The sequence below is a fragment of the Nestor notabilis genome, unplaced genomic scaffold, assembly GCF_000696875.1.
Source record: "Nestor notabilis isolate BGI_N333 unplaced genomic scaffold, ASM69687v1 scaffold3977, whole genome shotgun sequence".
Lineage (NCBI taxonomy): Eukaryota > Metazoa > Chordata > Aves > Psittaciformes > Psittacidae > Nestor > Nestor notabilis.
This window is the reverse complement of record NW_009935910.1, coordinates 75,298-101,117: the sequence shown is the minus strand read 5'-3', so window position 1 is coordinate 101,117 and position 25,820 is coordinate 75,298. Positions and strand designations below refer to the sequence as shown.

The window sequence follows — 25,820 nt, the reverse complement described above, 5'->3', positions numbered from 1 at the left end:
TGTGCCGACCCAGGTGTAGGACCTTGCACAGAAGTTCTTTGAGATCATTCATGAATTTTAAATGGGAGTCATGTTGTAATTGGGAGCTCATTTTCTTTACCCGTTATCTCCTGCCATTCTGTGATACGAGAACACTTTGTTCTTTGCAGAAGTCTCCAGACTTTGCTTTCTCACAGACGTAATTCGCTAGTAATTGGATGTCATAGACCTCTTCACCAAGGCATACAGGTGAACGCATCCCATACCAAGCACGGGTTTCAGTCCTCATTTACTCTTCCTGCTCTTGCCTGTGTGCACACTGACAGTTCCTGTTGCAGGTATGGACTTAGACTCAGGAAACGTGGCCTTATGTTCATCCCACACTATATTTTGACATTATGGGCTCTCTTAAGTATTTATTGTTGTGTAGAGTCTTTGGATTTTTTTAAGGTCCATCTTTAATTATATTGTTTACTTGATGTCTGCTTTTCTTGTGTGTCTTTATTCAATATTAGGCTCTGCTTTCTTTCACTGACTTACAGGTGAAATATTTGACTATAAGTTTTATTTCCACTCTGTTATATTTGTTACAACAGGGAAAAAGCCAAACCTATGCCATTCTAACTGTTGGTTTCCCTTTTCTTACTAGTTTGCTGCTTTGTGGTTCATAAGAGATGCCATGAGTTTGTTACCTTCTCTTGTCCTGGGGCTGACAAGGGACCTGACACTGATGTAAGTACATTAACATTTAATATGTTACTTTTACACAGAGTTTTGTTTTGTTACACCTGGGAGAATTACAACCACTATCAGTAGGCTCTTCATGATAGATACTCACTTCAGAACTGTTAAAAAACAATTGGGCTGCAGATATCTATCATACGGAGCCTGTTGATACTTTTTGTGTCCATCTGCTCTCGAGGTACATCTTCAGAGTTGACTCTGGTCCTTGGCCTCTGCGCACAATGATCTATAACTTCAATGAGACGACAGTTTAATCTTGATCCAAGTGACTTACCCGACATACGTTTTTGAAACAATTACATTCATGCTTGAGCTCCTATTCCAGTCAGGATACACTCATTCTATCTTGCTCTGTCAATACTTCTACATACACGTAGCATTTTTGGTCAACAACCAGTTTTTACTTTCAACACATCTGCTTACATGGTGAGACACATGTACTAGAATTGTGTGTCACACTGCTGAAATAATAAACTAATCTTGTTTGTTCACATAAAAATAACATTCATTTGGGTTTTATAAATTCTGCTTTACAGTGAAGTAATTTAACATCTGCTTATGGGAACAATACATTCCAAGAGTTCTTTGTCTGAATGGCTCTGTTTTGTTTCTTATGTTCATGCCCTAGATTGTAGGCTATTATCTCCTCTGATGAAATGCACCAGAAGACTTTTCTTGCTAGGTTTTAATGAGCTCCTCATGAATTGTTTTAATATGCCAGCCATAAGATCAATGAACAATATATGGGCAGAAGCCACAAGGGGTTTTGGAAAATTCGGGATGTTAAAAAGTTCTCTTGTTTTTAAGTTTAAATACAGTCGTCACTGCTGATTGATACTTTCAGTGGTGACACACATGAACAGGTCTTCTGCACCTGTAGTGGATGGTTTGGCTCTTGAAAGTGTTCTTGCTTGGTTTTCATTTTAAGCATGGGTTCTTCAGGGGTTTTTTTCCTGAAGTTCATAAATGAGAACACACATTTGTGTGTGAGACTATTTAATTTTATTGAGAACCTCTTCATGGTTATAGAATCTATTATGTGGCAGGTTGTTAATAGTCCTTAGTATTGCTGACTGCATTTCATGATTTATTTTTGGGAGCCTTGGTGATTAAATAAATCAGTCTAATGCCACCTCTTAGTGTTTGGGTTACCAAATGATCATTTTCAATATTTACACAGAAGCAATATCTCAAAAACACTTTGAGGATTAAAAGCAAACAGAAAATAAATATGGTTTATTAAAATTGTGCTACATTAGTGGGTCCTATTACACAAAGAGGATTTTGGAATGTTATACTTTAATTTACTGAAATGTTTGACTATAACATCTACCCTTTTACAATCCAGTAACTTATCCCTACCCGAGTTACTACAAGCTTTGTTCTGAAACGTAGTGTGCTAAAAAAGCCTGTCATAATATTTAGCAGATTTTTAAATATTAAAAAGTCCTTTCCTAAATTATTTTGTGCAGGTGCACAATTAATTTGCATGCTCACATTCTCCGCTGCCTTTGCCTGATGTAACCTTTCCATTAATTTTAAGAGTAATACTGTCATTAATAAAATGAAAATTCCCAGAGTAATAATTATAAATGATAATTATATATTGCAATATTTATTACATGTTATAAAAATTTTAAATTAGCATGCACTGTACATTTAGCATAAATGAGGTAATTGTTACAAATGCAGCATTAGAATAGTTATCACTTAGATTTGGTTTGTTTGCTAAGGAGAATCCGAAGTCTGACAGTCAGGTAGATGCCCTACAATGGGTGATGGTCAAGGTTAGACTGCAAAACAACAGACAAAGCATTTCCCACTCAGAAGCCAAACTGCATTTCACAGCCAAGGGAGGTGTTCCCTGCAGGCAGCTCTTGCAGGTGAGTGTTCCCAATCCTCCCTGCTGAGGTCGGAGGTATCTGGGACACGATGGCAAGGACTTATTAATAGATGTGTATTGAGGCGCAAGAGCCTGGCATTGACTCTGCCTGCTGGGGGGCATGGCAGGTCTTTATGGTGGGGTTATTAGGTGGTTGGGAAGGGGAAAAACCCTGTAATTTTTAGACATTTCACTGTGACTTCCATGGAAGCTAAACCTGTGCTTGTGGCCGAAGGGCAAGGTCAAAATCTATCTTTAGAATAAAGCTCTTTTGAAAGAGAGAATTGAGCTACTTTAAATTGTGTACAGAAAGGTTTGTATCCCTGACTTTCAAAACTCTGTTTTCTGGCTGCAGCAACCCCCTGCAGAAAGGGTTCAGTAAATCACTGACAGCTTCAGTAAATTCTCTAAATATATTTAATGTTTGCAACAGAAGTTTGTTTTTAACTTCTAGATATATAAATACAGTCATAAACGAAACAAAAGGGGTCTCAGGCTCTGCTTTCCACAGACCTTTTCTTATTCTCTAGGTTTCCCTATATACCAAGTTTTTAATAAACTCGCTACTCAGCTGTATAGAAGTCCTGTGGTCTGTATCATGCTAAAAATAGGGGTGTACACATATGTCTCCTCGTGTAACGTTTTTATTTGCTGCAGTATTCTTTTGCTGTAGAAAAGGGAATATATTCTTTTTATTCCTTTGAAATTAAATGCCTTAATAAAGATGAGTGTAAAAGAGACAAAAACTTAAAATCACCTTGGTTTTGCTTTACTCAGATTAGCTGAAATACGAGGTTGAAAGGCCTGTGTTTGTGCCAAAAGGAAAATAATACTTGCAAATAAAGTGGTCATCCTTGACTAGCACTGAAAAGATGGTGTCTGGGGAACAATACCCTCTTTTCAGATGAAATAAGGATTCATACAACCAAAAAATGTTATGTTTCTTTAATACTTGGCAAGGTGTTATTTTGCTGCTATCTGGTGTCTCTATCTAGTTTGAGTAGAACTGTTTCATCCTCTCTTCATGGCCAACTCTTTTATGGTGATGCTATTGAGTACAATTTAACAGCTCCTGCTACTGTTATACTCTTATGTTACACAAAGCATCATCTCTAATTTAGCTGCTTGATTTTGGAAGATTGCTTTCTGTCCATAAAAAAACTATTTTAAGTCATTGATGAAATGCTTTAAAACTTGAGGAAATTACTGTAAAAATGTAAGAGCAACCTCAAAAATTGACTGCTGCTTTGTTAAGATGTGTTTAATGGTAAGGAATAACTGGTCAAGTTTCTTTCAAAAAGGATACTCTAAAATTGAGAGTTAAATCTTTGTTCCCTTTGTTAATGGAATATAGTGACCAGAAAGTGTTTCAAACTGCATGTGATTTATTAAAATGGTCCCAATTCCATATCACATAGAGTTCAAGAAAAAATCACCGTTGATTTTAAAAGTGAAAGAAGAAATCGAAATGAGAGGAAGTGACTGTACAGTCCAGGGAGATTAAATCTGACTTTGCTACTCAAAATTGCACCGAATTCTTAGTATTTAAGCACCCATAAGAGAATCAATTGATAAGATACAGATGCGGGCTTACATAGAATGAAACAGCAAAGCCATCTTATCCCGTGGGGCAGGGTAACTGACCCTCATGGGTGTTGAAGGTGACATATAAACCTCTTGATATTGAAATTGTTTATTATCTTAAGGACATTTGAAAACTCAGTCTAAATTTTCTGAGGTTCTGTGGGATGCTGCAGTTGAATGTTTTCATCAGTGGCTTGGATACTGGAATATGTATAGATACACAATTGGCAGCTGGCGGTAGGGAGGGCTTACAAGAACTGCAGAAGATAATACTTCATGTGTTAAATACATGTATTTCATAAAACAAAATCACATTTGAGGGGGAAGAAAAAAATATGTCAATGTGAACTGATTGTGAAGGAACTGGTGCAGAAGAAGATGAAGCAGGTCTTGTAGTAGGTCATGAACTCAGTACTGGCCAACAGTGCACCTCTGGTATGCAAGAGCTGAATTTCCTGCAGGGATATGTTAGAAATTATTATTCCATTTCTTAGTGAGATGTTTTATGTAGAATTCTGCAGCCCTTCAGGAGAGGAATTCAGAAATGAACTACAATGTTAAAGGTCTTTAAAGTATGACCTTTGAATATTTTCCATGTCTGTTAAGTTACAAACAGGTATCATATGGGCAGCTTGTGGCAGGGGAGAATTAACTGCATTACAGTGAAGTTTTTTAGGGGTAGTGATGGCTAACTGCTGCACTGTGTTACTGAAAGAAGAAATTAAGGTTTTTGGTTTGGGTTTTACTTCGCTCTGTCCTCATTGGACCTAGAGGAGAGGTGAGATGAGTCCTGTAAGACTCCATCATGATTTAGTTATATGGTTTCCATGATTTTAGAGCTGGGAGGAGAAATGTTGACCCTCAAAAATTCATGTGCTGGGATAAATTTCCCCTGGGGGAAGTTACCATTTGTAAATGATCACTTACAGTGTGACAGCAGTGGGCTTGGGTTTGGCCTTAGGCTTGGAGCAGTGCTTATGTCTACATTTACTGCAGTATTACACTATTTGGCTTGGTAGCTGTGGTTGTGGTACAAATGATATGAAGAATCTTCTTCCTTGTGACACATCTCTATACTAAGCAGGAGTAAATTGATATAATTGGGCTGCCTGCAGGGATTAGTTGTCTTGACCAGATTTCTTTTTCTCTTCAGTTCCTCCATTAGTCTTTAATTCCACTTCCAGACTGTTACATGCAGGAGGCTATTTTCAGAGTGAAAAGGACACTTGCTTTACTCCTCTTGGGACTCAAAACAACATACACAAAAACCCCAACCAGACAAACAAAAAAACCCAAAAGCACTCATGAAAAGGCAGTAACTGGAAGCAGAGAATTAAGACTTAATGTAGAACTAGTTAAGAAGAGATTTTGATCAGAAAGCTTTGCAGATCTTTTTCCAAGGATAATGAAATGCAGCAGCAGGACATGTCTGATGTGCTTTTAACTATTTGGTTGTTTTTACAATGAAAAGCAACTGTTACCTGTGTCTGACACATAAGTGACCAGAGGAATAACAAGCATCACTAATACATATTACAGACTCATAGAATCATTCAGGTTGGAAAGGACCTTAAGATTGAGTTCAACTGTGAGCCACCAAGTAGGGGGAATGTTATTGCTAGTCTGAATTTTGGATAATAGGCAGTCTTGTCCTAGAAATATCTTCTTTTTAATTAAAATAAAAACTTTCTCACTTCATCACAAAAGATACACAAAGGCAGGAAGATCTGGCAGGCTACAGTTTACTGCTTGCCAGATTAGCTATAAACGCTTGCTTGAATTCATACAGACTGTATGAGTTCGTTGAAGTGATTCTTAAACTGCTCTGATGCAATAAATGTATTAGTTTTTCATTGTATACCCTAAGCAGGAAAATATAAACCCCCCTCAATTTAAAAATGGAGATAGCAACTCAACGTGTTTGTATGTCTGCTTTGTAATTATGAGAATTATTAATCACATTGGATTTGTTTACAATAGGCATTATTAGATGGGGAAAGTAGGTAATATTCTTATTGTAAACCAATCACAATGCAAACATACTTTTGTCCAAATATGATATTCCTTACTATATTACTACAAGATCACAGTCAATGCAGTAAGTACTTTAAAACATATTTTGCAGGACAGCAAGGGTATTTTTATTACGCTAACTTCTGAATCTCTGCAGAGTGTCCAAAGTAGTTTATGGAGAAATAAAGGTTTCGTGCTTATGGCTTTGACCTCAAAGCCCTAAAAATTAACTACAGGGGAAAAAATTGCTTATATAACTTTTATAATTTATTTAAATAGTTTTTAAATGGTGCTGTGCACAACTGTAATGGCTCGGTAGGAAATGTGGGCATTTGAGTATATTGACAATGAAATTTCAGTTTGAACAGAATCAGTCCTGAGGTAAAGACTCCTTTTAATGGAAGAGGGAGAAATTACAGTAGGAAATAGGCCAAAAAGGGCTCTGTGTATATTGAGTAGATATTCTGCTCATATTCATCTGGCCTCTGAAGGAGGTTCATGCGTCTATTAGGGAGGATGTGCCTCAGTTTCCCTCCATCAGTTGCTCTTAAACTGCAGCATCATCTTATGGTCCTTGACATTCCTCTCCCCTTACCGGATACTTCGGAATCCAAGTGCTGTTTTCCCACCCATCTCAATAAATCCAGCCATATGTCACCCTCTCCACCTTATGTTCATCCCCAGTTGGCAGGTGCTGCCTGTGTCAGAGCCCTGTTCCTTACCTGCCTGTGGGAGGTTTACCACCACTTGGTACCCAGGCACAGCTTATCCACTGATCAACTGTTCAGTGCCCTCCAGAGACAGGTTTGAATTGCTCTTAGCTGCTGTACAAAGGTGTTCATGGCACTGCTCACCTGAATGCCTTCATTTAAGTAGTTGGAAGCAGCTTCTACTTGAAAGCTGTTAATGCTCTGGAACTTGTTCACCTTTATCATCTAATGAGAAAACACTTGTACTTTCTATTTCTAGATTAAAGCTCAGGCTACTTTTGTGGCAACTAGAATGGCTTTTAAGCTAGAGTGAATGATCTTCAAGAAAAACAGGATTAAATTGCAGAGGAGCAGGTTCACAAACTTATCACTGCTTATAATTCCAACCCCTTCCCTCTGCCTACAGTGCAATCCCGGAATTGACTCTGTAGTTTGTCCATCTGCAGAAGATGCATGGAATAATTTTACTGCAACATTGCCAAGAGCTGTGTGAATCCTCTGTTATACACCCCCCACTTGTAGGAAATATGTGACGAGTGACTGCCTACACACAGCGTGTGACTCCAGTGGCACATCTATGGAGGTCTTCCATTGCAGCCCTTGTGTCTTTCAGCTCATGGAGCTTGGACCTGAGACACACAGGGCATGTAGTTTAACTGGTTTTTATTCTAGTCTATGAGCTTTGAAAGTTCAGAGCTTTTCAGAGCGTTTTATTTATAAAGAATATCTTTATTTTCCCAATTCAGAACAATGCAGAGTAACTGCATCATAAAAAAAGGGGAATGTATGTTTTTATTTGCTGTGCAATATACAGTATAACACAGATATCCTCGTAAGAGTTAATAGCTAAACAGAGGCAGTACTGCTGAGAGAGTTAGGAAATTTATATAAATGATGACTCTAAAAATACCAGTGATTTTCATACGTTAGCACTGGAGAACAATTAGGCAGTGATATTATAAAAGGAGAACTCTCAGCGAAGTTATTCCCAATAGTAGAAGGAAATCTTGTTGATAGGGTTGCATTTTAGTGGCCTTAACTACAACTGTGATGAAGCAATCTGCTGGGTTCTAGTTTCACTACCACAACTTTGTGTAATTCCCCAAACTGAAGTTGACATTATCCCTTATTTTTCAGTTGTTAGATGTGCAGTTTAAGTTGAATTCAGTTATTTCCCTGTCATCTTATATTTGCTCTTTGTAAGTTTGATACCATGATACTGGGGTTTAAGGGGGAAGAGTGCTTCAGACTGTTTTCTTACATGAGATGTCATGTAAAATGTACCATGGACATTTCTAGCAGGTACCATGCCCACAATCACGTGGGGGTTCTTTAAGAAACAGCCTAACTGGCACACTGAACTCACTAGCCCAAGGGAACATACACAGACCACTGAGAAAACCTTGCAGAATGCCAAACGCTTTTAGCACTGTCTGTTTTTTGAGGTGGCAGTTCTTACACCAAAATTAGATGAAATCTTAATTTGGAATAAAGCGAGTGGGCTGCTTTTGAAAAGCACTGTAGATCCCATATGCCACAAATAATTCTCAAATGTGTCACCAGAGAGCATACCCATCTTTGTAAATTATTGGTAGCTATTTCCTTGGGCTGCTGGCAGGACTGTGCTGATCGCTGCCAACTTAAACTGCTACAGCCTCAGTTTCTTAATATAAACCAACTCCAGTAAACCACCTATGGGGCTGGGGAGAAAAGAACAACTTGTACTTTGCAGGAGAGAACAAGTTTCTTTTATCAAGGTGTTTTGACCCTGGAAAAGAGAGATGATGACAGAGAGAGGAAGAGCAGGGAGAGGAGGTTTGAGACACATTGTGTCTAGCAGGAGAGCAGCCGTCATCCTTTTCCATTTGAGTTCCATTTAGCTGGTCTTGCTAAAGCATCCGGGTACCTTTAATTAAACAAGAGCAGTTTGATTTCGTTCTTGGACATGCTTTTGTTATCTCATTTGTTTCTTCTTAATTTTTGCTGTTGGGGTGATGCTCTTAGGAGGTCGAAACACTTCATACACATTTCTTCAGCCTTTGGAAAAGACTGGATTTATTGCGAAACAGCCAGTGATCTCAGGGCATGTTTATTAGATACTGTTGTCACCAAATACTTTCTCATTTTTACAATTGGGTGTTTATAACAACCTGATGAAACTGGATGCACACAGATCTTAAACCAACTGCGTATTACCTGCGCTGAAAAAACAGATCCTGGTGCTTCTGTGGCAGTAACATCACGCCCGTCAGGATTCCTTTTGTAATTTGATTTCCACTCTTCCCTTGCAAATAAATAAGCTGTAGCTTGGCCCATGTAATTAATGAAACTTAATCCTTAAAGTACCAGTGATCATAGGCTGAGCTCATAAACTGAAAGCAAAAACATGTAATAAATTCTGCTAATGAGAACATAATAGAGAGAAGAGTCACTGATTGATTTATTCTTTCTTCTCTCTGTCCCCTGGAGATTTTTACTAAGGCATGAAAGAAATGTCTCTGTGTTGGGAAAACCATTGTTATCTGTAACAAAGCTCCCTTCAGGTCTGTTTCTATGGCAACAGGAGCATCAGACCAGCAAAAGAATGGACCAGAAAGGAGATAAAACTCTCTATAAAAATAGTTATAAAATGCATATAGACCTAAACTTGGAGTTTTTTGAAACCTGCTTATTATAGTAACTATTTAGATTAGACCCTATTGCACTGGAGAAGTAGTAGAATAATAGCAAATTGAGTTCACTGACATTAAATCTAAACTTACTAGAAGCAGTATATTTTTTAAAGTGATTTTTATGTAACCCCTCTTTAAAAAGCATCTTTTGAATCTGAGGGTCTTCATTCTTTTTATTAAACATTATAATGAGATGGGAAATGATAGATCTTTGCTCTGCAAACTGGGATTATCCCAAACTACAGTTTTCTTCCCGATATTTGCATTTTATTAAAGACAATTTGAGCCCTGTAATGCTGCACACAACAGAAAGAAGACCTGGCTATCTCTTCTTATAAATAGCTGTATGAAATCCTTTCTTAGTCAAAATCCACTTTTATTTCTCAAAGTCTGTATTAGTACCTACAGATTGACCTACTTACAAGTAAATGAGCCATGTTGCATTGTTAAATCTGAAGCTTAAAAACCCATTCCTCGACACACACAAATGACATTCTTTTTTTTACAATATTAAAAAGCTTTTTATTTCACTTAATTAAGACAAGTAAAAATTTTAATAACCAGAGACTGTAATTTATGCAGTTGTTCTCAAAGTTTATTCGTTTTGTCATGTTGATCTTGTTCTATTTGTTCTATCTATTTGATTCTAAATCTTGAGTTTCAGTGAAGCCAGTACTCTGGGTTAATAGTGGCAACTAGAATAAGAGAGTTGAACATTCTCTGCTGTTAGCTCCCAATTGGCTCTGGCCTCTAAAGGGTGCAAGAGGAAGGAACATGCTATTGGGGAAGCAGAAGCAAAAAAGATAGAAGGATAGTGAAAACAACAATAGAAATGAAAGCAGCCCTGTAACTTTTAGGGGAAATGTATAATCCCTCAGAGTTTTGTTTAACATCTGTTACTTGTATCTTCAAGTGCCAAGAGCATGATTGGACCATTCATGGGAAGAGAAAGAACTGTGCAATCAACAGACTTTGTTCAATATTCCTCCAGAAAGGGGGTTTGCGATAAACAATATCAAAGACTTCAGTCAGACACAGATGGGTTTATATTTAACATGCTTAATTTAGAAACAGGCTACACAGAGGTAAAATTAAGAGAAATAGAAATACACATCTTTTTTTGTTATCATTATTTGCTTGAAGCGCATCGCATAATGAGAGAGGTAGAAAATGTTCTATTCTACCACTGCAGCCTAATCCTTTGCTCCTCTGTGAGGAGGTTCAGCTGTCTACTGGTCTCGCAAGCTCAAATCAAATCAGTGTTTCCTTGTGCTTTATACTTGGCAACCATAAAGCCCTTCGGTCAAATGAGGAGACTGCTTCTGCGCCAGGACGTGTACCTGGACTACTCCAGGCTCCCTCGTGAGGAGATACGGTGTCTATCTAGATTAAATCACTTTAGTGACACAATAGTCCAGAAATGGCTATTATAATAAAAGTTTATTTTCAAGTAATTCTAAAATGAATGAGGAAAAAAATGCCATTTTGGGGTTTTTCCCATTAGCTGTCACTGCACTCCGTTCTCTTTTTTCAGTCTATCTGCTCCTGTCACTGTAGTCCAGTTGCTCAGGTTCATTACTGCTTGTTTTGCCAATACTGTTGGGATATGCTCCAAGAATTTGGGTTATTAGTCACTGCAATAAAAGACCAATGCGTCTTAATCAATACAGACTTCCAAAAATTAAACGTTTCCTGAAGTTGTGGTTCAAAATGATCACATTTAAAATCAAGCTCCTCCTTAATAAGTAGAAGATCATTTTTTTGTGTCTTCTGAGAACACATTGTTGAAGATGTGTTTAACAGGAGATCTTTATTTTTTAATTAAGGCCTTTGGCAAAATTTGCCTTACTCTAGAGAGGATATTAAATTCCTCATCCATGGACACATGTCTGACATGTACACAGAGATAGTGTTCATTCTACATGCTCATTAGTGTCTGTGTTCACCAGCAGAGTCAAGAGGAGCTGCAAGTAGGCACTTGATGCTTTGAAAATTAGACTAATAAATCATAACGCCTAATCTGGGAGCGTGTGAGTGTGTTATATGCTTTTTAAAATAGTAAGATACATGCTGTTTGCACTGACTTTTCTTAGGCAGTTGTGGGCCTATTTGTGCATAAACATTATCACCATGTATCATAAAGTATTTGTGGTACTTAAGTGTTTAAAAAGCATCACAGTGATATCTGGGTGGAAAGAAAACCCTCAGGACTGCAGGTAGTACTGGCTCAGCGTACCAGTTTTAAAAATCACCTGGTTTTCAAGGAAAAGCTCTCTACATAAGTGAGAGCTTCTCTGAATTCAATGGGCAAACAGCTGGGTTCTGTAAAACGTACTGAATGCAAAATGCTGCTTTGGAAATCGTGATGGTGAAGACAAATTCAGGAAAAGGTCTTGGAAACAGTGGGTTTCTGGGCATTTCTAACATTAGTACAGAATCTGCATCGAAGTCAGTGGGAGTCTTTTCAGTGCTTAATGAACTGTGCTTGATTTACAAACTTGGTATTTAAACTGTTTTCTTTAACACAAAAATAAAGACTGTGTAAGATTACAACTATAATAAAAACTAAAAAGACACAAAATATACTGCGTTGCCCCTACGCCCTTCAGAGAGCTCAGGAAAATGTTGATTACATGGAGGGGTTCAGTGCATCTTCTAGAAACTCTCAGGCAGAAATACCTGTGGTGGTGATGGAATAAACACACTCTGCTGCCTTTATAATGATGTTGAATGATGCCTATAAAATCAGATGAAGAAATTCGTTTAGTAGAGAATGGAATATGAAATGATGCCGTAGGTATAATATGGTATACTCCTGCTGTCCTCCTGTTCTAGGAGACTCAGATGTCAGGAGACATTTCTTCTGCAGGTGGATGTCTCTGCAGAACAGGGTCACGATGAGCTGTGCAGCTTCTGCAGTTTGTGGAAGTAAATGTGCCCATAAGCACCATATATTTTGCCTAAAATAGCATTTACACTGTCACCCCCATCTTTTTTGTATAAGCCTTGCAGCTTTTATATGCATTTTATTCATTGTGATAAAAAGAGGTGGAGGTATAAATAAGGCCACAGGGAGGAAAGCTGTTGGTTCCAAAATCTTACTAGAATAATAATGTAAAAAATAGACTAGGAAAAACATTTTTCTCCAATAGGCCCAGCCTTGTGCAAAATCATCCAAGTATAGCCAGTCTGTTAATGCTATTCTGACTTAAAAGATAACAACTTAAAAGTGAAGTCTGTCAATAAAGGGGGAAAACTAATAGGTAGTAATCAAAAAACAAAGAAAAAGATTGAATTAAGTCCTTGCTAATGGTATTCCATAATTAGATCTCCTTAATGGATGGGTAGAATAATCTATTTAATTGTAACTATAGTTTATGGTAGAGTACTACGTCTTATTGTATTATGTCTCCATAATGAAAGAACTAGCATTACTTTTGTAATAAATGTGTTATTCTCAAAATGCTCTCTTTTCTTAATTTAATGGACATTTATATATTGCCTTGTGTAGTCTTTCCTTATTCTTTCTGATGGGATTTTCCTTATTCTTTCTGTTGATCCTTTGATGGAAAGGGATATTGCACCAATGTCCTCAGTTACGCAGGAAGTTTTTTGGCCTTATGTATTTTCAAGTATATGCTGCTATTTAATAATTTATCCTTGACTGGCATGCCTTATGTGGAGATGTTCTTTATCTACAGCCTAATTAAACTAAATCATATACCATCTGTGTCTAGTTCAATTAAAATGAATTGGACAGATTGACCTCCTTAATAATCTTCAAAGCATCTTATTCGTCTGTACAGTCCCTTTGAGACAACTTATTTCTTGAGACAACACTTACTGCCTGCTTGAAAAAAGTTAGGAAAAAATGCCAATCTGCCTAACTAAAATGAAATGAAAATTGTGTCTCTTTCCATTTACAACAGAAACTTAAGAGTAAAGAGGAAACCCTTGTGAAGTTTGTCGTGGTTTTCAACTCAGTTCCTACCCTCAGGTGTGTCACTATTGGAGCTGGAATTTTGGCATGATGATGATGGCATTGTCGTCTTCTCTGCTGCTGCTGTTTTCCTGATGATCAGAAGTTTGTCTTTGGAGCTCTTTGGGGAAGTGAGGGTGTCTTGTACTGTGTAGGAAAGGACCAGTTGTCTACAAACAATAAGCAAAGGTGCTCTTAGTATAGATATTTTACTTAGCTAACAGAACCAGATACAACATTTCATGTATGATGACTTGGCAAATGTTCCATACTTAATGCTTACAATGAGGAGACATGAAAAATCTTCCAGTATTTTTGTATTTCCTATGTGACTTTTCTAATGATAATTAATAGTGTTGAATTATTCCTTTAAATCTGTGCTTCAGGTAGTATCTTAAGTTTCATCCCTATTTAGGAACTTTCTGGGCATCTCTTCTTGAATAGATGGCAAAAGATAAAATCAGTAAAGCATATGGACTGCTGATAGGTTTGTAAGTTATGACCTGCCTCCACTGACATTGACAGTCAGATATAATAGTTCTTTTCTCTATAATAAGATAAACTATGATTTTTGATTGTGCTATTTTAATTATTAAAGAGGTTTCACTTGCCTGGATATTGGTAGTGGTATATTCCTTAAGTTCATTTCAGCGTTTGTTTGCTATCTTTAATTAATTAATCACGTTTTTAACACAATAATTTAGCCTTTTGTTACTTTATTGAGCCCTAACTCTCCTTTCACATTGGACAGCTGATCAGAAACTCATCTCTAATACAAAGCCACTATTTTTCCCTTCTCTATGCATGCAGATGGTGTTTCATTTCTTGCTGGAAGTAGTCTCTGCAGAAGATGCTGCCAAAGCATCTTCATTAACTGGCTGGCAGAAGTGTTGAGCAGTTGCCCACCTTTCCTTCAGATGATAAAATCATTTTGTCTTGCCATCCTTTAAGATCTTCTTTGTGGCCTTCAGACTTCCTTTAGAGCCACCCTTGGAAGAGTGAGAACTGGTGAACACAGCAGCATGATGCAGGGCTTCTCAATGAGAATGAATTCTTAGATTCTGCTAATTATCATCATTCATAGTTCATGCAGGAGAGTGAGTTAAAAAATGGAAAAGACAATGAAATATACGACCAGTTCTTACTCTACATATTAATTTGTTGTAAATAACTGCCCAGCAGACTTAAAACACTGTCTGTCTAAAGCAAACAGTTCTTTAACAGCACGTTTGGTGCTAAAGCACTTTGTAACTGTGTTTCTTTACTGTGTTGGGTTTTCCTTTGGGATATTTCACTGCCCTGACCTTGCATAAACCTGCTGCATCCAGAATGTTCTCTGTGAATACATCCTGAGGTGCTGTGACTGTGCAATAATATTCCACAGTTTTCTTTAAAACTTATTTAATGATATTTTAAAAGAAATTTTATTATTCTGCAGAAAAAAAAATGATTTTTTGCTTGTGATATAGAACAACAGAGAAGACAAACACGTTGCTGTCTGTCATTCAGGGAAGGCTGACGGAATAGCTGTTAGCACTTTGAATTGAACTTTGAGATTTAGCTACAAAATTCGTCATCCTGCACTAAAGAGGGAAATTTGATTTCATTGTCAATATGTAAGATGAAAATTTACTAAAGCTGGATGTTACTGTGAGTAAATTGAGTTTGAATTCGTTAAGAACCTAGAAACGATCATCAAGTCAGTAATGAAACAGTAGCAAATGCAAAAGTAGGCTTTTAATATTAGCACAGATTCTGCTCAGCTTGCCGCGTGTTTCTTACTGCCACCAGACTTTCCCAGGTTTTAGGTTGATTTTGTAAGGAAACTGTATATTGCTTGTCAGAACACTTAGTCCATCCCACCACACTTTGTGGTCTTTGTGACTTAAAGCATGTTCCATGGGTTAATTCATCTGACAGCTTCTTTCTCTTGATGGTTTCCCCACCAATTAGGAATTCAGTTGTCTGATTTTGTGCTGAGGAATCCCTGATGCTCCTCACCCTGTGCCTGCTCTGCTGCAGCACAGCAAGGAGTGGGTGTCAGCCTGACACTCTGTGTTCTTACAGTACCTCTCACAAGCCTTCAGGCACTCCACAACCATCTCCATGTCTCCACAAGATAAGTGCCTCTTAACACAGGGATCTTACAAATTGATAATTAGCTGCAGAGAAGATGAATCCTGCCTGCATCATGGGGTGAACTGGAGAGAATTCCCATTCTCCTGACCTTAAATTCATCCTACATCCCCCATGTTGCAGAGCGTGCATCTCTCTAGCTCTCTGCCTTCCCAAAGCTCTGTGAAAATACATGGTACTTGCTTCTCATCTTCAGGAAGTGTTTATGGGGGTAACATTTTTCCTCTTAGAGGGGAGGGAATTGGAGATGAAGAGTTTTGTAATCAAGAAACTGAATTCTTTCCTTAACAAGAGCTGCATTTGGGTTATTATAGTGTGATATTTCAGGCATTTATTTTAAGGCCATGTGAGAAGATTGTATCTTTGAAAGATACTGAATATTTAAAACGACTGTTCTAAGATGTTCTGAATTCTCAAGGGACAGATTAATAACTTCAAGCTAAAATATTTCAAAATAAGAAAGTTATATTCCAATGAGGTTTTTTGCATACTTAAAATAACCCAGCTGTGAAACTGGAAGTATGTGGTACTAAGTGTTCTTTGTTCAGAGTTTAAAAATAATTCAAAACCCCAGAGATCTGGAAGCAGATGTCTGTGCTTCAGGATTCATAAGGCCCCAACAATGGGAGTATCTCATTGTCAGCATACTGATTTCATGTTTATGTGGCACCCATTTATTCAAGGAGAAGTTTCTTTTTCCGCTGGTTAAAGCAGAGTTTTTAGAGATTGGGAGGTTGGTGGTGGGAGTGTGTTTTATCGTGTTCTTTGTGCTTGGCGTAATCACTGCTCCATTCTCAGCTGTATAACAGGCATCTCAACCTTTACACACTAAGGTTGTTCGCAAGCATTAAAACTAGTGGAAATCATTCTGAGATCTGCCTGGAGTCACACAAGATCCATGGAATGTTCACTTGCAGGCTGAGTATGTGCTGGCTCCGTGTGCACTAAAAATGTAATTGCCTGATATAATGTTGGTCTTTGCACACAGGAACCTGATCCAAGCCTAGTGCATTTCCTGGATGTGTTGCATTTCCACCATCACACAGTATAAAGAGGTTAGGAAAATGGGTTTTCCCAAACCACTCTTCATAGTGTGCTATGTCCAATTTTGTGCTTTAATTTTGCTGCCTCTGATTTCTGTCCTTTATTCCTTTGTCTCACTTTAACAGTTCTAACATCCAGTGACTCCATACAGATATCCCCCTTTTTGAAATGAAGAGTTACGTTTTTAATTGGGTATTGCAATTTTAACCTGCAGTTACATAAATAAATTACCATTTTACTGGATTGACTGCTTATTCTAAACTCTTCATTTCATGATGCTGTGGGCATGATAACTGCATCGGTAATGTTTGAGCACAAACACATGTTTAATTAAGGAGAGGTGTAGAAAGCTTTAGGGTAAAGATTTAACATTAAATGTTTCTTTTTCATTAACGCCAGCATAAATAATACTTTCCTGTAGTGTTTTTCATCCATGGCTTTTGTCATTGTTAATTTTTTAACATGCAGTTTATGTAGAGAGAGTTGTAATTGTGTACATTATTCTTTGGAGAGGAGGTTTTTAAACATGTAATCTTAGTTAAGAAACATCCAGTATTAATATTTCAGGCATTATTTCAGTCTGTGCATGCAACATTTCTTTATTTAACAGGGAAGGCTTTGATTTACAAAGTACCTGATTCGCAATGTCTTTGATTAGACAGGCAATAGAATGCTATCCTGTTGTTTTTAATATAGTTACTTAGCATAGTCTTGAGGCAGGCTGAAAATAAACTATTATTTGTGTTAAATTAATGATATGTAAATTTTTTCAGGGAAAGACTTGAGTGAATCTCAAAGAAAAACAAGTAGTTAGGCACAAAGCATTCTTCCTGATCTTCTGGTTCAGATCTCTTCTGCATGTTGGATGACAGGGGCTGGTGGAGACCCCAGGGCAAAGCTGGTGTCTCCTTCACTGAGGTCTGGTGGGGTCGCTGATGGATGGGTACAGGTAGGGCATGGGGGGGGCTCCTGCTATAAACTGGAGCGTGGAAGTTGCAGCTTCATCCCGAGCACAGCTCAGGTATTTTTTAATCCAAAGGGGACCTGAGGATATGTCATTTTTACCTACTGTTTATTTTTGGGAAAGAAGTGTTTTCTGGGAATCAGCACAACATGTCCTAAAGGAGTAGGAGTGCACAAACATATGTTTCACTGAATACATGGTATATTGACTTTATGTATTTGGCTCTGTGCTTTTGGGGGGTAATAATTTTACAGGAAGTGGATTGCTTATTCTCTGTACAGAGAAATCAGAGCTTTGTGTGAGTTACTGGCTCAGTAGGTAAACTGCTTTCTAAACTCTTCCCCATTTAGGCCATCACATAAACATGTTATATTGGGTCTTGACATTGTTTAAAAAACCCCTAGTCCTGCAATGTTACGTGTTTTAGGAGAAACAAGAACATCTCTGTAGTGATAGTGCATGTTGGGTCTGAAACCTTCTATTCATTGGCACACTAAAAATGTATAAATGTTCAAGCCATTAAGAAGGTTGAGCTGCATCTAGAGCAGAAGTCAGACATACGTGGTACATGTATTGACAGAGTAGCTGGTAGTAAAGGAAAAATGATGGGCTAAATGGTTGGATAAAGTCACTCATGCAGTTTTAAATCCATACTTGATTAACCTCTGTCACCATCCATAGGCCAGGAACACAGATGAATGTGAGACACCTGAAACACTAGCCAGAAGATGAAGTGCAGCAGCATAGCCAGGTCATATATAATGGGAAAAAATAAGTGCAAAGCTGTTGGACTTTAAGCTAATATCTCTCAATCGGGCATACTGCTTGAATTTTACTGTTGGAGCACTTGAGAACTGCTGCTTTTGCAGTGATTTGTTGTGTGAGACTTCAGTTGTTTGTTCTGTGTTACATAAAATGCAGTATAATACAACAAGTAATAATGAGAGAAGAGAAAATCTTGTATCTGTATTTAGTCTATGAAATAAGTAGCTTAATGGTCTTAGTTGCACAGGTCAGTGTCTTAATCAAACCTGTTGTGATTCTTTCTCTTCTCTTTCTCTTAGTTGTTGTAGGTATTTACTAGTTTGAGAGACAGGACTGCCAATTGCATAATGTAAAGTCTCTGGACAGTAGTTCAGTGCCTTTAGGAAAAGAAAGTGAGAGACCTTTATTAAATTTATTTTTGGGGTTCTAGAACAGCAGTTACTTGAAAAACCTTGAAAAGCCCCTCCTGGCACTGCTGGTAAAGCTTCTGCTGAGAGAATCAGACGTGGCATGTCAAAAACCAGCTTTATTGCGGCCTCTGAAACTGCCCAGATGACACTGTGAGAAAGGTTCGCAGTGTGTCTGGCATTAGCTAATGAGTTAACTGAATTGTGCTGAAGTGAGTTCTGCTGCTTTCTGTAGGACGACAGATTTTGGAGCATCACCTGGTTGACAGGCTCAGAATTTGCTCAATCTCAAAGAAAAAAACCCTTTTTGGTAAAAATGTTATTACTCTGATAATAGAAATCACTAGATACTTGAATGTAGCTTTACAAATAGATCATATAATGCAGGGATGAGAATATATGGGAAAGGGTGTGGTTGGTTTGGGTGCTGCTACATTATGAGGAAGAATATAAATGCTGCATAGAGCTGTGTTTATACTCTGTGTGCTTAAATTTGTATTGAGCTGTGATGAAAGCTTTTCTTCTAGCGCTGTGCTGCTCCTGCAGAGTGGCCTCATTTGTTGTGCCTGACATGAAATCTGCAAAAAATAAAAATAATACAACAAGACCTTGCTCTGTCATGCTTAAAGTAGCCGTGGGAGTTGAATGGAATGAGACTTGATAAATTAATGATGCTAAGTGCTGAAGGAAAATGGAGAAGTGATGAATGTAAGTACAGAGGTGCCAATCTTTAATACTGTGATTGATGAGACAGGCACACAGGTAATGGCAGAAACTCTGGGCAAGGCTGTAAGGCAGTGAATGAGTTTAAAGCTGTTGGGCGAATTTGGGACTAACAGTAACAGTGGTTAATAGAGACATAATTTTTAAGAACATGTTTACTTTAGGGAAGATCATATGATTCTGTAAATATTTAACACATTTTTATTGCAGGTTTTTATCTTGTAACCATGTGTTACACTTTACTTCAAGTATAATTTGATTTTTTTTTCTTACTGACATTTATTATGAAACTATATTTTTGTTTGAACTAATATTATTTCTGGTTTTCAACTCATTCTTTTCTTAAATAATACATTTTTATAGTTTTCTGTGCTGGATTCAGTCAGTCATAATCAGCTCTGGGGTTTTTTGTGGAGTTTTTCACCTTGCTCATAGTAACCAGGGGACAAGTTGTTTAATGTTAAGTTGAAGCCTGTTGCAATGCTGCAGGTCAGTGGGGAGAGAGTGTTAAGGCTGCGCTTTGTCATTGCCCATTGCAACACACTGTTAGTAGGCATTAGAGCTGGGCATTAATCTTATAAAGGGCAATGTAAAGTGTTCTAACTAAAATCTAAGTAACATCAGCACTCAGGCATGATCTTGACTGAACATCAATGTCCAGAATATGGGAAAGAGGTTACGATGTTGATTACAGCTGGAAAAATATGATATATTTTCATACTACGTATTGGTTATTTGTACAACTCCTCCATGTATTTGAGGGACGTGCTGTAAATCAGATGAGGATTTTAGGATCCACATGAGGCTTTTTCCTACATCTTCATACGTTCTGTCCCTTCCACTTCATGAAGTTTACAGATTCCCTGCAGATAAAGCATTTAGTCTAAACCTGAATTTCTTTTTATCAAAATCAAAGGCCCAGTGAAGAGCAAACTGTTTTTCCCAAGTACGAAATTCTCAGTGTAAAGTGTAGCAGAAGCATTTGTTTCAGTAGTAAGCAACTTCATGCTAATTGCATGATATTGTCATCTAATAACTTGGATTATCCACGTTGTAAAAGCGTTATCTGAAACCATTTATTTTCTTTTAAATGTGAAAGTTCATCTGAAGGACATCGATTTTTGTCATCTTGGCTTTGACGCATTTAGTGGTGAGGAGAGGTTTTCTGTGATTTCTTAAGGAGGCATAATGTAATTTCTGGCTGTCAGCTTATAAATATTTGCTTTGCATTTAAGTTTTTCCGTGTTTTGCACTTGGGGTAATCTATTATAGAAGGATTTTTCTCTCCAGTTTTTATGTTTTGTTTTATCTTCAAGTAAAAAAAACACCTCAAATTTCCTTCAGCTGCTTCTTCATAGGCTACGAATGCTTAAATCATTGCAAAGATGGCCACAACAGAGGAAAGATGCACACCTCACTGACAGCATTAATTTTGGTGTGATTCTACAGGCCCATCACTTGACCAGGGACAGCAAAACTGATTTGCAGAGAGAGATTTTTTTCTTCCTTTCTTTGCTCCTCATGTCAATCTTCAACATGTTTATCATATCAGCTTGTTCTTTCACCAGGATTAATATTGTGCAATTCCATTTGGCCCTGGGATTAATTTCAATGATTGCTTTTGTTGCAGCCTTACAAAGGCTTAGTTAGAAAAAGCCTATGTTAATCTGTGTACTGGGATTACAGAGGAAGACTAGTTTCTTTTCTTCTTCTTTATGAGCATTACATTACTTGCAGATGAGGAAAAATGCACTTACTCTGCTGCCATGCAAGCAGTTTTCAGATGCCTGGTTTGTAATCCCTGGCTAAACATAGCACTGTAATACCTTCTATGAATACAACTGAAGGTCTTTCCAATTGTTCCGTTTCCCCCATAGCAGTGTCAGTCTGCAGAGCTCCTGGCTAAAGACCGTGGCTAAGTGGTACATGATGCAGTGAGCAGACAAGCATCCAGCCTGACTTGCCTCATGTTGGCACATTAATTACAGTGTAATCATTGCAGGGAGTGCCAGTAGGTGATTTTGACTGCATTTTGTAAAAGCAGGAAATGGCACAACTCTTTTTCCTTTGTGAAGAGAATGAAAAAAGCTATTTATTTATTTTTCACCCTTCCTTTTTCGTCTGTTGCTCTCAAATACACGTTTTCTGTATAAAATGGAACTAGTAGTACTCAAGAGGATTAACTTGCCTAGCAACATGTAGGACACCATTAATTTGTACTGTCTGGGAGCTTTCACGCTGAAGGAAGGAGGGAAGAGGAATGTTTGCAGAAGAGACCTGTAAACTCAAAAACTCTTAAAATCAGTGTCATAGACTAGGCTTGTTTGAAAGTTTGGCCTGGGTTTGTTAGTTTATGTTACCGATTACAAGGAGGATGTAATATTTAGGAGGTTCCCAGTGTCTAGTATAGGTATTGACTGCAATGCTTTCTACAGCTATGAAATCTTCATAGTTGGAGGCTTTACTAAGGAATGTTCTTGCCCACAAGTGATTTTGGAGAAATGAAAGGTAGGAGTCTAAACTCATCTTCCCTTCGTTGGAAGTGCTCTGCCAGCAGAACACTCCTGTGCAGGCTTTCTTCCAAATGAAAAAGCCTTCAGTGTAATCTGGGAAGCTCCTTTGCTATCAACAGCCTTGGGAAAAGCACTGTCATTAAAAAAGGAGAAGGAAAAATGCTTATTACTGAAACTTGTGTGCATGGAATGGTCTCAGGGTGGGCACACTCAAAATACCTAGCTAGGAGATGGTGTTACAGTAGTTCTGAATGGTTCAGTGAGGACTTTCTGATGGTTTCTTTCCTTGCTTTGAACACTGCAGAGTTAATTGCCAGATATTAAATATTTAATGATTTTATTATTTTTCATTGCTAAATGCTGTAAGGACTTTTCCTAATGCTGTAAAGCAGCTGAGACTCATTCAGCCTTAGGACAAAGCGGAGGTGGCAGCCATGAGGAAATTCTCCTTTCAGGGCTTCAAGCGCTGGAGCTCACCCTTCTAATGCTATTCCAACAGCCCTTATTGCGCTCAGATTTTTTGATTAGCAAACCTCAAAAGGGTCAAATTCTCCCGAAGGGACAGAGGATTTGTGTCAGTTCTTATTTTTAACCTAAATGTGTTCTCAGCTGTGGTCACAATGAAGCACTTTTCTCTCCAAGTAGTTCTCATTTTAAATCACACGAGTTCTCATTTTAAATCACAAATAGCACTGCCAAATGTTGGAGGATCGGGAGGCAGTGCAGCAAGCCTGGCATTCTTTCAGGGGTTTATTGTGTGCCACTAACTTTTTCTTCGAGTTTCACTATTGTTTTCTGAATTTTTGATCAGCTAATAAATACCAACTGCTGCAGAGCCATGGAAAAATGTTATGGATCAGACAGCTTGGCTGTGATCTCCGCCATTGTAAGGTCAGGATTTGAGCATAAAAGCTATTGTCAGAGCATCTTGTACATTCAGTCTTAGCTGCCTATTTATACGGTCTTTTCCTTTCCTTGGAGGAGTAGGATTGGTGACTTTTCCAAAAGAGAAGATACTGACTTCACTATAGAAAAGATACCAGATGTCCTATAAATACTACCAAGTCCAATGTGTCTATATTCCTTGGTCTGCAAAATTTGATGTGCTTGAATTACTTTATAGTTATTATAGAATGTTATTACTTTATAGAAGGGTTATATAGACACATGGAAAAACATCTGTTGAAGGCATAAATAAATAGTGTTTCAGGAGTTACATGTAAATGTAAGAGACCATTCAATGACTCTGAATTAGTATCTGTGATATGTTTCTGGCTGTGATTTCTTGGAAGCAGCGTTTGCCACATGGAGGTGTAGATTTTGAGATAAATGTGTTGGAATCAAATCCTTCAACTGTTAATAGAATCTATACATACAGTGATTCCATGGAATTTTTGTCTCTGGAGAACAAAATTCTGCCTATGTTGTGAAATGACAGCCTGGTTTATAGGTATGAACTTCCATACTCCTGGAAAGACAGGACTGAGATGGAGAACAAAAATGAGAGGATATGTTTAAATTATGCATATTTTGCCCTCCTGCCTACCTTTTTTTTTTTTGGTGGTGAACCACTGTATAAAATATCAGGCAAAAATGAATTATTCAGTGAGGAACTTTGAAGACAATTTGCTTGGGTGTTTCAGATTCATGTCTGTCTCTAATAAAGTTGTCAAATGAGGAGCAGGAGGACACCCTGCAAGTTCTTGCATGAGGAAGCTGTTGAGTGATGCTATTCTGACTGATTTTGAATCCAAAACTTCTCAGACTTCAGAAATCACCATTTCTGGTTTTATGCACCATCAGCACAATTTTGCCATGGAATCATGGAATAGTAAGGGTTGGAAAAGACCTTAAGATCATCTAGTTGCAACCCTCATTATAGCAAAATAAGCAGATACCTGATTTTGTGATGGACAGCATATTTAACAAATATATTTATTAGCATGTATGTGATTTTTTTTTAAATGTAGGTGTTAAGAGAAGGAATATGAGGTCTTTTTCTCTCTCTAAAATTACAAATTACAGAAATGCAAGTATGCCGTTGGCCTGGCGTTTAAGTGAGCTCTTGAGCTGTGGTGTAAGGAACTGAATGAAGTGATGAGAAATAGAAACTTCTTGCACTGTGGTTTTTGTCATAGCTGCAAGGCTTCCTTGCAACCCTGATTTTACTCCTTTATGTATGTGCCTTTGCAGAGCTGTTAAGCTTCATCCTGCCATCTTTCTTGGAGCGATATTCTATAGATCAAGCCCTGGATTGCAGTATTTTGTGCGCGAAGTGGTTTTGGCGTTTGTGATTTTGGGGTCTGTGATGAAAGGGACATATAGAAGTTAGCATTTAAATTAAATACCTTTTAAACCTGGTAGAGGATACAGAAAACTCTTCCAAAGGATGACTGAGAGCATACAAGAGGAATCTTTCACTGTGCCAGTACTTAACCTGACGTGAAGATAGAGATGCAGCCATAGGATGTGTAATAACCTGGCACAGACAAACTCCTTGGATTTCCTTTTCACCATTCAGGAAACACCCTCCTGCAGTGCTCGGTGTCCACAAACAAATCTGTACAGAAGTTAGTGGGGTTGGCTTTAGATTTTGAAGCATATGTTGATGTATATGGATGTTACATTTCCTGTTTGGTAGCAGTGCATCCTCCAGACATACAAATGTCTTTACTTGGAAGTAGACTGAAGTATACAGATGCTGCAGTGGGAGGTGGGAAGGAGACAAGGTGCCATGTAAATAAGGGTAAGGGTTTGGTGCGAATGTGCAAGGTGTGCATTCATAAATTAGTGGGTTCTTCTGACAGCATTCACCATTTTATAGGGGAAACCAGAGTTCTGCAATGTGAGGAGGAGTGGGAAATGTAAACCAGTTATTATCCAGGCCTCGCATATTGAAGTAGCTTAGAGGCAAGAATAGTAGCTTCCAAGCTGCATTCATCACCTACGCTCACAGTGCCGCCGCTACTTTACCCTGAGACTTTTTGGCAAATGAACGCATCTTTCTGTGCTCAAATCCATCCCTTAATAGTTTCAAAGACCTTCATTGAAACCACATTAGCCAGAACTAACTGAGGGCAGGTTTGGCTTTAAAAATAGAACCTTGAGTTTGTTTCATTTTCGTGGTTGTCTGCAGTCAGGAAGTTTTGGGTCATGAAGATGCGTCCTTAATTCTTACCATGCTAACAGTGAACTTGACTTATGGCTGCGTGAACTTGACTTACGGCTGCCATAGCTTCTGAAAGGGTGTTTGCAGTCTTTCCCATTTTTCCCTGTATTCTTGGATATATATGTACCCCTCTTCTGCTTTTACAGCAAAGCCAGGGTATTTCAGGTGAGGTTCATTTTCAGCCTTTATCTCATTTCATCTTCTCTTTGAGTGAAGTGATAGTGTAAGCTCCAGCTGAGGATAACAGGAAAGCAAATTTAAGTCATATCAGCTCTAGCATGAGGGAGTTGGCCAATAATGAAATGAAAAAAGCTGGTGAGAAGTCACTGTGCACAAATACGTTAATGTAGAATAACTGTTGTGCAACCTGATGTCACACAGTGCAGTGACATTACCTAGTGGTATCCTAGTCCTGTATCACGTTCATGATGCACTACACTGAGCCACATTTCGGCTCCATTGGAAAGCACAGAAACTGCAGTGCAACTTTAATATTAAACAATTCAGCATATTGTACCTATCAAGAAATAGCAATA

General features: G+C 38.0%; 1 protein-coding gene across 1 annotated transcript in view; it reads left to right on the top strand.

The window, feature by feature from the left end:
- Window positions 1-628: 628 nt before the first annotated feature.
- LOC104408442 (protein kinase C alpha type) overlaps window positions 629-25,820 on the top strand; it is a gene marked incomplete at its 5' end in the record, with an annotated part of 85,913 nt that continues 60,721 nt past the window's right edge. Inside the window, one exon of the mRNA XM_010018051.1 lies at window positions 629-711. Within this exon, the coding sequence (XP_010016353.1) occupies window positions 629-711 (83 nt within the window). The remainder of the gene's footprint in view (window positions 712-25,820) is intronic.